At 39.9% G+C, this 12,125-nt stretch overlaps 1 protein-coding gene across 1 annotated transcript in view; it reads right to left on the reverse strand.

The window, feature by feature from the left end:
- The window catches only part of AKAP9 (A-kinase anchoring protein 9), a 198,721-nt gene that overhangs the window by 127,782 nt on the left and 58,814 nt on the right, over positions 1-12,125 (reverse strand). The window contains exon 3 of the mRNA XM_045007992.1: positions 10,550-10,594. Within this exon, the coding sequence (XP_044863927.1) occupies positions 10,550-10,594 (45 nt within the window). The remainder of the gene's footprint in view (positions 1-10,549; positions 10,595-12,125) is intronic.

Consider the following 12,125-nt stretch of genomic DNA (forward strand, 5'->3'; position numbering starts at 1 on the left):
CTTCATAATTTGCCATTACTAATCACTCTCCACTGGAACCAGAGTTATTATATCATATTCTTGTAATCTGAAATAATTTCTTACACTGAAAAATGTACAAGAGACTTTGGATTTCAAATAAAATATCTGAAAATTATTTCTTCCCTTTCACTTACCTGCTGCTGTCACACGGTGCAGCGTCCATGAGAATTTTGGCTCTAGAGACCACATAAGCCAATAATAAAGAGACTCCAAAATTTTAAGTGCAACCCAAAAACAATACTTACAGATCAACAAGAAAATTGTAAGAAACAAACACAAAAATACACAGGGCTTTTACTCAGCAGGTCCTTTGACCCATGTGTAAAATGGTGTAACAAAAAACTGCCACATTCCTCTCAGAGCTCCTCGCCACATAAGAATCTGAAGTAGGAGTGAGGATTTTGGAGAAGGGGAGCTACTGTATATTTACAGAATTTCAGTTCCACCCAACGTCATCACTGTAGCGTTTAAGTAAAAAAACAGTATAAAACCAGTGTTTAAGTAAAAAAAAATAGTATGGAAATCTGCTCAGGAATTGTCTAGGCAGGGCAGGTCTTATTTACAATCTGAGGGCATCATGTCTGTGCAAACCCTAAAGTCTAATATCAAAATGCACTGGCATGCAAGGGATCAAAGTCTGACCCCCAATTTGATTAAAGCAGTAGGGTATCAAAAATAACAATGCCTCACTGCTGAATGACATTTTGGTAGACACACAGAAGGGTGCTGACTCGTTTTGGGGGGAGTCAAGTCCAGACCTCCTCTACAATAAGTAAGGTCACCAAAACATAGTCTGAGGGAATGAATACTGTAAAATACTGTAAAAATCAGGGGATCCCAATAAACTCATCTGCCCCCATAAGGGCACAGCAGGTACTCTTAACTCTGCAGGGCAACTGACTGCCACTACATTCACCCAGCGTTTGCACTGTAGCTAATACCAGGAGGCCTTAGACCAGATTTGGGCTTCTGGTCCCATCACAATAGTAACAGATTAGTAGGAACAAAGCATGAATGTAAACAAAACAAATGCTACTTTTCTTTTTCCTTTATGTACTCCAATTTCTATTGGCTCTTAAATTGATAAATAAAAACACTAGCTACTGAAGAGTTATACGCCACATCTGTTGGATTGCCCACAGTGGTCCTTTGGTGTTGTGTATAATCTCTGTACTTCTCCCATACAATTCTCTGTGGAATCTATTATAATTTTTCTCTTTTGGCAAGGTGAAACCTAACAACGTTTTTAATAAATTTCACTTGGTATTCCAAAGTGTAGACTGAGCACAATGAAGAATAGAAGCTGGAGAGATCTGGTGGGTGCCAAACAGGCATATTTTAGACATGGAAGAGTATTGCCTGTAGGAAAGCTGGCAGACGATTACAGGAATGTGCAAACACTGATTTTGAAATGTCTTGTTTTAAAATAGATTCTAAATTAATTTGTAATTTTGAAGGCCACAATCCTGCAAACGATTCAATGCTTGTGGACCTCTGTGCAAGGCTAATTGATTTCAGTGGGTTTCCACGTGGGCATACAGGGTTGCCTACACAGAGCTCCCTACAACACTGGCATCTAAATCCATATATATCATTGATTATTGATTTGGAATCTTACAATTTAATTTCTATTTTTAAAGTTTTGCAATGCACCTTTAAGGCTGAAATGTTCTTAAATCACAATGGTGTAAAAAGTACTGCAGCATATAATAAATGAAATCATCCATCCTTTGGAGATCCTGGAAATATTGAGTAACAAGAGCACAGTTTTTAATCTTAGTACTGAATTTTCCTGTTTTCATTATTATCTTAATATTTTCACAAGAAATATTCTCCAAACATAAAATCTCTTTTAAATTGTTTATAATCTATTGTGTAAAGGCAAATGTTCCTTTAATTTATACTTTATTTTGTACTGTTTTAGCAAACACAATGCATATTTAAGCAAAAGCAGACTTAAATATCACAAAACTAACCAAGCAGCACCACTGAATATAGTGATTCATAACTACTGCCACCAGGGGTCAGCACAAATTTTTTGAGCCATTGCACTTTAATGTACAGTATAGCTATCACAATCAAGCTCCATAAAGAAGATTTTAGATCCTATAGACCTCGGAATCCCTGACATGCTACCACACAAACTGTAGCATCAATCTTCTATATGGAGCTATTTCAATGCTATTAGAAAGATTTGTTTAGAAATTAAAAAATTGCTCTCCAATATAAATTATCAAGTTTACATACATGTCAAAACATTGCCAGTGTAGGACACATTTTAATATATAAAAGAATAGCATATTATTGATTGACAGAAACTTTCAGGTCAGAAAACAAAAAAGCCCCAAAGCCCTTTCATTATATATGAGTTTCTATAAAAGCATCTGGAATGGGTAATGCATTTTTATTCCACATCTTTAAAAGAACTCACATTTATTTATTTTAAATAGTTCTTTATTCCAATGTGAGGATTAAGATATACATTTTATTCAGGAATTATTTCATTTTTATTGCCACATTATTATTCCATGAACACAGAAGTTTATAACATTAATACTGGCAGACGACATTGCTTGCAGCCTGCAATGTTGCTAACTGCTAATGGTCTCTTTTAATAGGTCCCTCTTTTAAACTAAATGAGAAAACACTTTGATTCTGAAAATATACACAAAGTGCTGAATCCTCAGCTTTTGCACTCGTATAATTTAGTGCTTTTTAGTTGTCACATATTATAGCAACATCACAACATATTGAGCACTCCAATAAGTTTTAGTCTGATTACTACAAAGAATTTATCTAAGATTCTAGCACTATAATAAGATCACCTTGGCAAAACCGATCTCCATTCATTCTTATTTTTAAACTGTGGATAGGCAGAAGATATTTCCTGTTCGTTTTATATAAACAATTAGAATAAAGACTTAAGCCTAAGAATAATATATGCACAACCTTTCAAATCTACAGAGAATTTAACAGTGACTTTTAAAAATATGTGATGGCTGTATTACTTTATTTATTTTTCCATTATATAGTGCATTAGAAAAATTTCTTCATTTTAAGGTTAAAGACTACCGTTTACAACGTAATTAGTTTTTCCAATAACAAACTTATTTTCTTCATCTTCCTCAACAGTGATTAACAATATTCCTTAGGGTTTGAAAAAAAAGAAAAAGGTTTTGGCTACTGTCTTTTAGTACTTCTTGTAGAAGTATGGAATACAAGTTTATATTTGGACCTACGGAGAAGCATCATCAAGAAAGGTAAAAAACAGTGCTTGCTACTAGGAAAAGCTCAACTTCCCCATAGTCTTGAATTTGAACTATAACCCTGACTAGATTTCTAATCATCACCATTATTTAATTCTAAAGGCTACATAAGGTCTCATGCTAGTTTAAAATAAGTAATTTGTTACAAACAGCATATTCTGTATATATCCGTATTTTGGATTTGGTTACCATGTCCACAACTGTGGATTTGCACAGGAGACTGAAGGAAAGAGAAGACTTCATTTATAATAATAAAATTCCTGTAAGACAAGAATGCTGATATCTGCAGTTACTGTTTCCCCCAACTTTGCTTAGGAAACTGTACTCTGTCATTACACAGAGCCATTATGAGCAATGTCCCTCAAAGAGGGATATATTTATTTGTCACTGGACCTTATCCAGTTCCCCAAGAGAATTAGCTAACAAACAAGAAACACATTGCTCACTTTGCCAGCTGTAATAAAACAAACAAAATAATACTAGTTTAAAATATTCCACTTGAAAGCATGACTACTATTTTTTTCGCATTATTTCTGACTGAAAAAGTTTAAGTAAACTTTTTTTAAAAATGAAGCAAAGCCTCTTTAAATAATCAGAAGAACGAGGGGAAGCAAAGAATAAGATCAGCAAAGAATAAGATGCGTACCACTACTAAGCTCATTACCAGTCTGTTCGAGTTGCCAAGCACCCCTGCATCCCACCAACTTCAAATTAAATTGTAGGTGTTTAGCATTTCCAAACGTAAGGTGCTACATGCCTGAAACAAAACTGAGTTCAAGATTCAGTCTCCAATTCCATACAAAATTTGTCCAGTCTATGCTACGGTGTACAGAATTTAATTTTCTCTCACCTTTCAAAATTCTCAACGTTACAGATGGCTGCAGTTGTTCATTAACATAAATGAAACATATTTAAAAGTATTATTATGGCTGACCTGAATATATGCTTGATGACAACTCAATGGAGTTCCTAAGACACATGTACACTGGTTCCAAGATCTCACTGCAGTGACGAACTTCACTGACTTTTAACAATTAGAAGGAATGTACGGAAAAGCTGCACACCGTGCATCTTAACAATCATTGCTTGATTTTGCAAGCCAACCATCATTTGAACTGCATGCACAAGTTTCTCACTGTCTACTTATGTTCTGGAACAAAATTATTACTTCATGAGAAAAGGGAGGGGGTTCCTCTCACAGGAATGAGAACAAGAGTTCCTAGAAAAGCATGAGTTCATACATAGGTTTTTTTTTCATTTTCGTTTTCAAAGAGGCTGAAAAATGGGATTTTTTTTTGAAGTAGAGTTCAGAACGAGATCTGGTTACAATTCTACAATATTAGTCTTCTGTGGTCTTTGACATTTAAAATACTATTAAAATCTCTAACATTAGCTGTAGATACTAAGGAGAACCTTTTGAATACCAAAAAAAAGAGTACAGACCCACAAGGTGCTGGGCTAGACTGTAAACTCTTCAGCTCAGGGATTGTTTCTTCACCTATTCTTCTACAGTGTGGATGCTACCATAGTCTAAATATTAAATAACTAACCCATGCTCATCCATAATTATCATGAGACATTACATCAATGTCCTTCATGTACTCTTTCTCAATCTCTCAGGACTTGCATGTTTTCTTGGGATTTTTGCTCTCACTTTCTGCAATAGCTGCTTCTTACATCAGACAAGAGGTTTTGATTATACTTTTGTATGGCTCTCAGTTGTGCATATGTCAGAGCATGTCATACCACTCTGGGCTTCTGAGGCATTGAAGGCTGGCTCTTCATGTACAATGGGTGTGGTACAAATATCTCACTGTGGTATACATTCTAAACATTAAAATACCATAGTAAAGTCAGTTCTGTGCACAGAACTGTATTTGTTTTCTTTTTAATGGCAAACTGTGTGTGAGTTGCCTCCTTTCTTCAACACACACACACAGAGCTCCTGATGATTCTTTTAACCTTCTCCTACCTCTCACCCTTCACCAAAACATATAACAAGAAGTGTGCTGTGCCCAGGTATATGAGATATGAAATCTCTAATCAGAGCATATAACCTGGATTTCCTTCAGGTAGAGGAATAGGAGCCACTGGTTACCCAGAAGTAATACTAGAAGTGGAGCTGGCAGCACCACATATGCTAGGTTGCCTGACATTTCCCACTATTAGATCCTGCTTTCAGTTACCTAACATTGCAAAACTTTAACCATTTGGGCTCAAATCTTCCATTCCAGGTGCAGGGCCGGATTAACGCAGGGGCTTTAGGGGCTGCAGCCCAGGACCCTTGGCTAAGAAGTGCCCTAACGCAACAGCGCTCAGGCAGGCTGGCTGCATGCCATGGCCCCACACTGCTCCCAGAAGTGGTGGTCTGCTGGCACCTCTCTGCGGCCCCGCACGCTACCCCTGCTCCCAGCACCAACCCCACAAGTCCGGTTCCCGGCCAATGGGTGCTGCAGGGGTGTGCAGAGTTGTACCAGCAGCCGGCTGCTTCTGGGAACAGCATGGGGTTATGACAGGCAGGCAGGGAGCCTGCCTGAGCCCTGCTGCGCTGCTGTCCAGGAACCACATATGCTAAGCGCCTCCTGGCCAGAGCCTGCACCCCAACCCCATGCCCCAGGTCAGAATCTCCTCCTGCACCCAAACTCGCACCCAGAGCCCACACCTCCTCCTGCATTCCAACCCCCTGCCCCAGGTCAAAATCCCCTCCTGCACCAAACTCCTTCTCAGAGCCCGCACCTCTTACCCTCTCTTGCACCCCAACACTTTGCCCCGGCCTGGAGACCCCTCCTGCACCCAAACTCCCTCCCAGAAAGAAACTAATATAAGAGCTGTTCTAAGGTAAGAATTAGGCTATTTTGAATTAACTTAACTATATTCTACATATTTTAAGACTAAAATGTAACCACATAACGCCTTTATGTTAATTAAAAGGCAAGTTTAGTATAGAGCTAATAGCCTCAATGTCATAATTGTGCTCATTTTGTTTTAAATTAGGAAAAAATTGTATACAGGGGCCCCACAAAATCTAATAGCCTTGGGCCCACAGGAGAGTTAATCCGGCCCTGCCAGGGTGCCGGCTACAGGCTGAATTTTTTTGGAACATTTCAGTCAAAACAGTTCAGCCATCTCAGAGAAGGAATTTAGGGAAAGATATAGTGTTTTGTCATGTTAAAAAAATCCTTACTATGGTTCCACTGAGAAGCTTGAACGCCCCATGTTTTGGAGCAGGGACTTGACATTTGGCAGGAGGGTGGCTTTTGTGGCAGGGATGTGCCTTTTGCTAGTCCCATGAAAATCTGGCCCAATGTTATACGCTTTTTAAAATCTCAACGTGCACATGTTCAGTGGAGGCTTTTTAGAACTGTACAGCTAAAATAATATCTGCAAAACTCCATCGCATTCAGTATGCTCTAGCCCAGGGGTCTCAAAAACACGGCACGCAGAGTTATTTGCTGCAGTCCACCAAGCTCCCCCCCGCAGTTATTTCCTGCGGCCACCAAGCTCCTCTCACCCGCCGCCCGCCCCCGCTGCCCCCACTCCTCTGCCTACCTCCAGGCGCTTAGCACTTTCCAGGAGTGAGGGGGGAGGAGGTGGAGAAGAGCGGGGACGAGGCAAGGATTTGGGGAAGGGGTTGGAATAGGAGCAGGGAGGGGGCAGAGTTGGGGTGGGGACTTTGGGGAAGGGGTTGGAATGGGGGCAGGGAAGGGGAGGGAAGGGGCAGGGAAGGGGTGGGGCCTCATGGAAGGGGTGGAGTGGGGGTGGGGGCGGGGGGCTTTTGTACCTTTATATGAAAAGGTGTCAGTGATGAGGCTGTCAGGAGAATGTACTAGTCCACATGTGACCCTCCTGGTGATTTGAGTTAGAGATCCCTGCTCTAGCCCCTCACAGTTCCAGTGTGTGACTGCTCTTGCACCATCCTAACTGAGCTTGTTCCTGCACAGGGCTACAGGGGCTCAGCAGGACTTTCCCTGCAATTGCAGCTGCAGACTGCAGTGGGGCTGAATACAGGAAGACAGTCTCTTCTGTGCTCTCAGTCTCCACCATACCTGCTGGTGCCTAGGCTGCATGGAGTAGAAAAGTGCTTGACTCAAAGGGAAGGAGCAAACTGGGACAGAGCTGGGGTTGGGGAGGAAGATTTGAGACTGGGATCTGGCAGCTGGTATGGTGTGGGTGAAGAGAAGAACTGGAATTGGCAGCTGGAGGGGGTGCTGACACTAATTAGGCCAGGGCACAGTCTGGGAACTGGGAGACAGGGAGCTCTGGAGGGAAGAAGAGAGGTAACTGGTGGAGAAATGAAGACTGAAGATGGATGAGGAGCTGGAGAGACTGAGCAAGTAGACTACAACTGGGAACCACACGGGAGAGAAGGCGGGCAGGAGTCCAGCTCTGACAATGAGCCAGTGTTCAGGGGTGGCCAAAGGGACTGAGCCAAGAAGCCAGGGATGTAGAATACTGGGACAGGGAGCTGGGGAGGGCTTTGGGAGACAGAGCTTGGATAAGGAGCCCAGGGATGGAGACAGACAGACTGAACAAGGAGCCAGTAAGGAGGAACTGAGACTGGCTGCAAAATGAGACTGACTGACTGAGCAAGGAGACTTGGATGGTGGACAGGGTAGGAAAAGACTGGGAGCAGGGCGTGAAGCAGAATTGAGACTGGAAGCTAGTGGGTGAACAACTGGAGTCTAGGAGGGAGGGAGACAGATCGGATGAAAAGCCAGAAAGGCTGGCTGGCTGGGCAAGAAGACTAGAGGCAAAGACCTGGAGGGAAAATGAGAATCAGATGAGCAGTCCTGAAGGGAAGACTAGGACTGGCTGAGCAAGGAGACTGGTACTGGGTAGGCAAGGAGAATTGGAATTGGACAAGGAGCAAGGCGTGGGGGGGAAGACAGGACTGGGACAGGGACAGGTTGGAGGGGATGGGGCAGAAAGGGTCAAGCTTAGGAAGAAGGGGTAGAAGTCTATGTGCCTACTAGAGTACACTCCCAGTAGAGGCTGGAACAGAATCCAAGGTTCCTGGATCTGAACATTCCTCTGCTGTCAGCAAATATCTCTGAAACCCACTGGCAAGGTGCAAATTTTGTCGCCCTCTAGAGAGATAACTACTGCTATCAGTTACTTCCTTTGCTCAAATGGCAGAGGTCTGTGTGATGGGTCTGAAGGTTCCAACCCTGCTGATTATTCATGTGGCTTTCAATTTGATGCCACAGAATGGCATCTGTTTTCTTTTTAGCTTGCTTAGAGAATTACACATTTAAAAACCACGTTAAGAGAACATTAAGGTTGCTAAAGAGCTCCTGTGTGATGCTAGGCAAGTCAATTAAACCAAACTTTTCACTAAGGGCTTGCCTTCACTGCAAAGTTAACCTGAGTTATAGCTCAAGTACTGCCGCCAGCTTGAGTCCCAACCACCCACAAAATCCCTTACCTTGAGTGTGGTTGTGCTTTTAACTTGAGTTGGCTGGCCTGGCAGGGGATATAAGCTAAAGTTTAAGTTACCTAGAACAACCACTAATATGGATGCAGACTAGCTCCACTTGAGCACTGCTGGTCCTCCAATGCCTTCCCACAATTCCCTCTGGATCCCCAGAAAGGATGGAGAAGTTCTCTCACAAATCACTGGGAAAGAATTCATAGAGTGGCTCATCTTACTGCAGTGCAAAGAACTATGGAATATATCCCCAGAAGTCTGAGTGCCACACACAAGTGAGTGCAGCATCGGTGTGGATACAGTAGTTTGAGTGTCATTTCGCAGTGTGGTCTCTTTCACTCAAGCTAGGATAACTCAAGAGGAGTAACTCAAGTGAAGATCACTGTAGAGTTAACTCTGAAGTGAAGATATACCCTAACTGTATGTTCCTCATTTTCTGTGAACCCAACTTGAGACCCATAATCTGATTTGCAGAAAAGCTGTACACTCACATTTGCAAACTGAAGTTAGTGGGAGCAGGGCCATCAACATATAAAGTGCTATATGAAGCTAAGTACACTGAAAAAATCAGGTTGTAGGCAGTTCAGACTGAGCAGCTAAAATTAGCGGACACTTTTTACTTTAATCTCTCTGTTCCTGAATTCCCCATCTGTAAAATGGGAATAATAATAGCCTCTCACCTAACAGCAATGTTGTTAAAATAGGTTAATTAATGTTTGTGAAGCACTCAAATACTATAGTGATGAGTGACATGGAACAGCCCCTGAGGAAATTAATAACTATATTCAGAGCAGGGTTTGAATTGTGTGCAATAAATAAGGCAATAAACCATTGAACAATTAAGATAAAACAAAATATTGAATAGCTGCTGATTTAATGAGCACTGAATGAGGCAGGGATCCTGGGAAAAGACTGTATGCGAGCATGTAATTAAAAACTATCATAATGCATAAGCACAAGGGGCCCAAATTAAGGTTGTTCAGGCACCCTATATTTTGGCATTTTCTAACCTTTCAGAGATTGGCTTTGCAACCTTACACATACAAAAGCTATGTTAAAATATGATTAATAAATTGGCCAGCACGTGTTATATTGAACCAAATTTATTGTTCTCAAATTGACAATATTACAATTTTTCTATTTGTGTTAACTGAGAAAGTTAGAGCTGGAAATAGTTGGGAATTGGCAGGGATAATACTATATGTTACAAGGCTCACCATAAATACAAAATAACATTTAATTATAAACTCTAACAATTGATTAAAGAAACTATCATAGTTTTTGAGAAATCCTCAAGAGGTAAGAAAATGAATAGCATATTGACATGAAGTTAATTATTATTAATGCTCTAAGGGCCTAATCCTGCTCTCAATGGCAAGATGACAATGACTTCAGTGTGAACAGGATCAAACTATTTCAAGGTATTTCTTTCTATAATTAACTAATTTTCAGAACAAGTAGTTTTCATTTAACTTACAAGTTAAAGATAATCACTCTACTTGGCGTTTAATTCTCCACAGAAAATTAACATAGGGAAATGGTTGCATAACCAGAACTCTGAACAGTACCATTAAAGTGCAGTTGTTGTGAAGAAACCCTCACATTGGCTTACAAACCTACTCCTTTATTAGGTATTGGATTTATCCTGTTATTTATCTGGCATGCTGCTTGTTTAATTGTGACTGCTTAAAAAAAAGTTATATTTTCATGTTATTTATAACATTTTCAAACTAATACTTCCTTTCTCTTTTTTTAAACAAACAAAATATTTAAAACTATTCCACAGTGTTTAAATGTGACATATTAAAAATGTAAACTGTTACTTCATTCTTACCTCAGAACTATAATCATCTGCTGTAGTGGAAATTTCACTGTCTGGCTAAAATAGGAGAAAAATAAAAATATTTACAATGTTAACAGACTTCAAAACATTAAACATAATTTCTATCTATTTTTGTGTATCTGGACAGTAGTTAAAGCCACCTGATGAAGCATATCTAGTTAAAATACTCATGTTATCCATTAGAATCTACAAAATGAGAGCCATTCCCAGCTCTCTGAGGCCTTATCTATACATATAGCTATACCGGCAAACCCTCCTAGTGGAGATGCAGTTTATATAGACAAAAAAGTGCTTTTGCCAATATAGCCAATACCAGTCTCTGCAAAAAATCAGCAGTACTGGCAGAAGTGGCATTACTCTACATCCCAAAGTTTCTAGTGTTGCTCCGGCCTCAGATGTGATTATGCAAAGCAGCAAACACCTTCAATTTCCACTGAAGTTAATGAGCGCTGAAGGTGATTTCTTGCAGGAGGCGCTTAGGATCAGGTACACAGGCTCAAATCCTGCAATCAGATCCGCATGGATTCCAGCAATTGCAGGAATAGGGCTTCAATTTTGAAAGTAACAAATATGCCCAATGAATGCCTGATTTATTACCAAACATGATTATCAATGTGATACAAAGCATCAGTTTAAGTTTCAATATCTAAAGGGTTATCTCTACAACAAAACTTCAGAAGTAGTCACATGAAATCCATACTTGGCATATTAAAAAATACTACTTATCTTTACCGAAGCTAAATTATGTAAGGGTATACTCTAAAACGTAATTCTATACAGGCAAAAATGGTGGAAGGGGACATGTCCAACATTCTTAAGTCAGTTAGAGCCTTTCCATTTACTTAAATGGGTGCTGGATCAGGCCCCATGTAATTAAATACTCTCAGGGAGATTTTCAAAGATACAAATAGTTAGATGCCTAATTTCCATTGACTTTGAATGGTGCTGAATTGCCATTTGTGCTTTTGAAAATCTCCTCGAAAGGTCTATTGGAGCCCTTCAGTTTTTTGCTATTCAAATGCCATGCTTTCTATAGATTTCAAAATGTAAATAAAATATATAACTTCACAAAGAAATCACAAAATTCAAAAGTGTTACATTTAAAGAGTAAACAAAACTTTTGTTTAAATATGAATATTTATTCATAGATTCCAAGACCAGAAGGGACCGCTGTGATAATCTAAATCAGTGGTCTCCAAAGTGGGGTGCACGACAGAAGGAGCATTGGGTTTTTTTAGGTTTTTTTTTTCCTGCTTGGCAAAAATGGTAGAGCTGGTGTGGCAGGGGGTGCATGCTCAAAATTTTTTTACTAATAGGGGTGCGCGATCAAAAAAGTTTGGAGACCACTGATCTAAATCATATTATTATGGGGATTTAAAACTCATAAAACTGATAGGGTTGTATCGACCAAAAAGATCCACTTTAAGAATAAGAAAGTATTGTAGTGAATATAAACTGAAGTTTATAACAGAAACCAAAAAGGTGTTTTTAAATTCTGAGCACTTGCACAGACTAAAATAATATTAAAGTTAGCCATTCAGAACTGAAATAAGTATTGTAGAATTCC

The sequence above is a fragment of the Mauremys mutica genome, chromosome 2 (genome assembly GCF_020497125.1).
Source record: "Mauremys mutica isolate MM-2020 ecotype Southern chromosome 2, ASM2049712v1, whole genome shotgun sequence".
NCBI classification, from domain to species: domain Eukaryota; kingdom Metazoa; phylum Chordata; order Testudines; family Geoemydidae; genus Mauremys; species Mauremys mutica.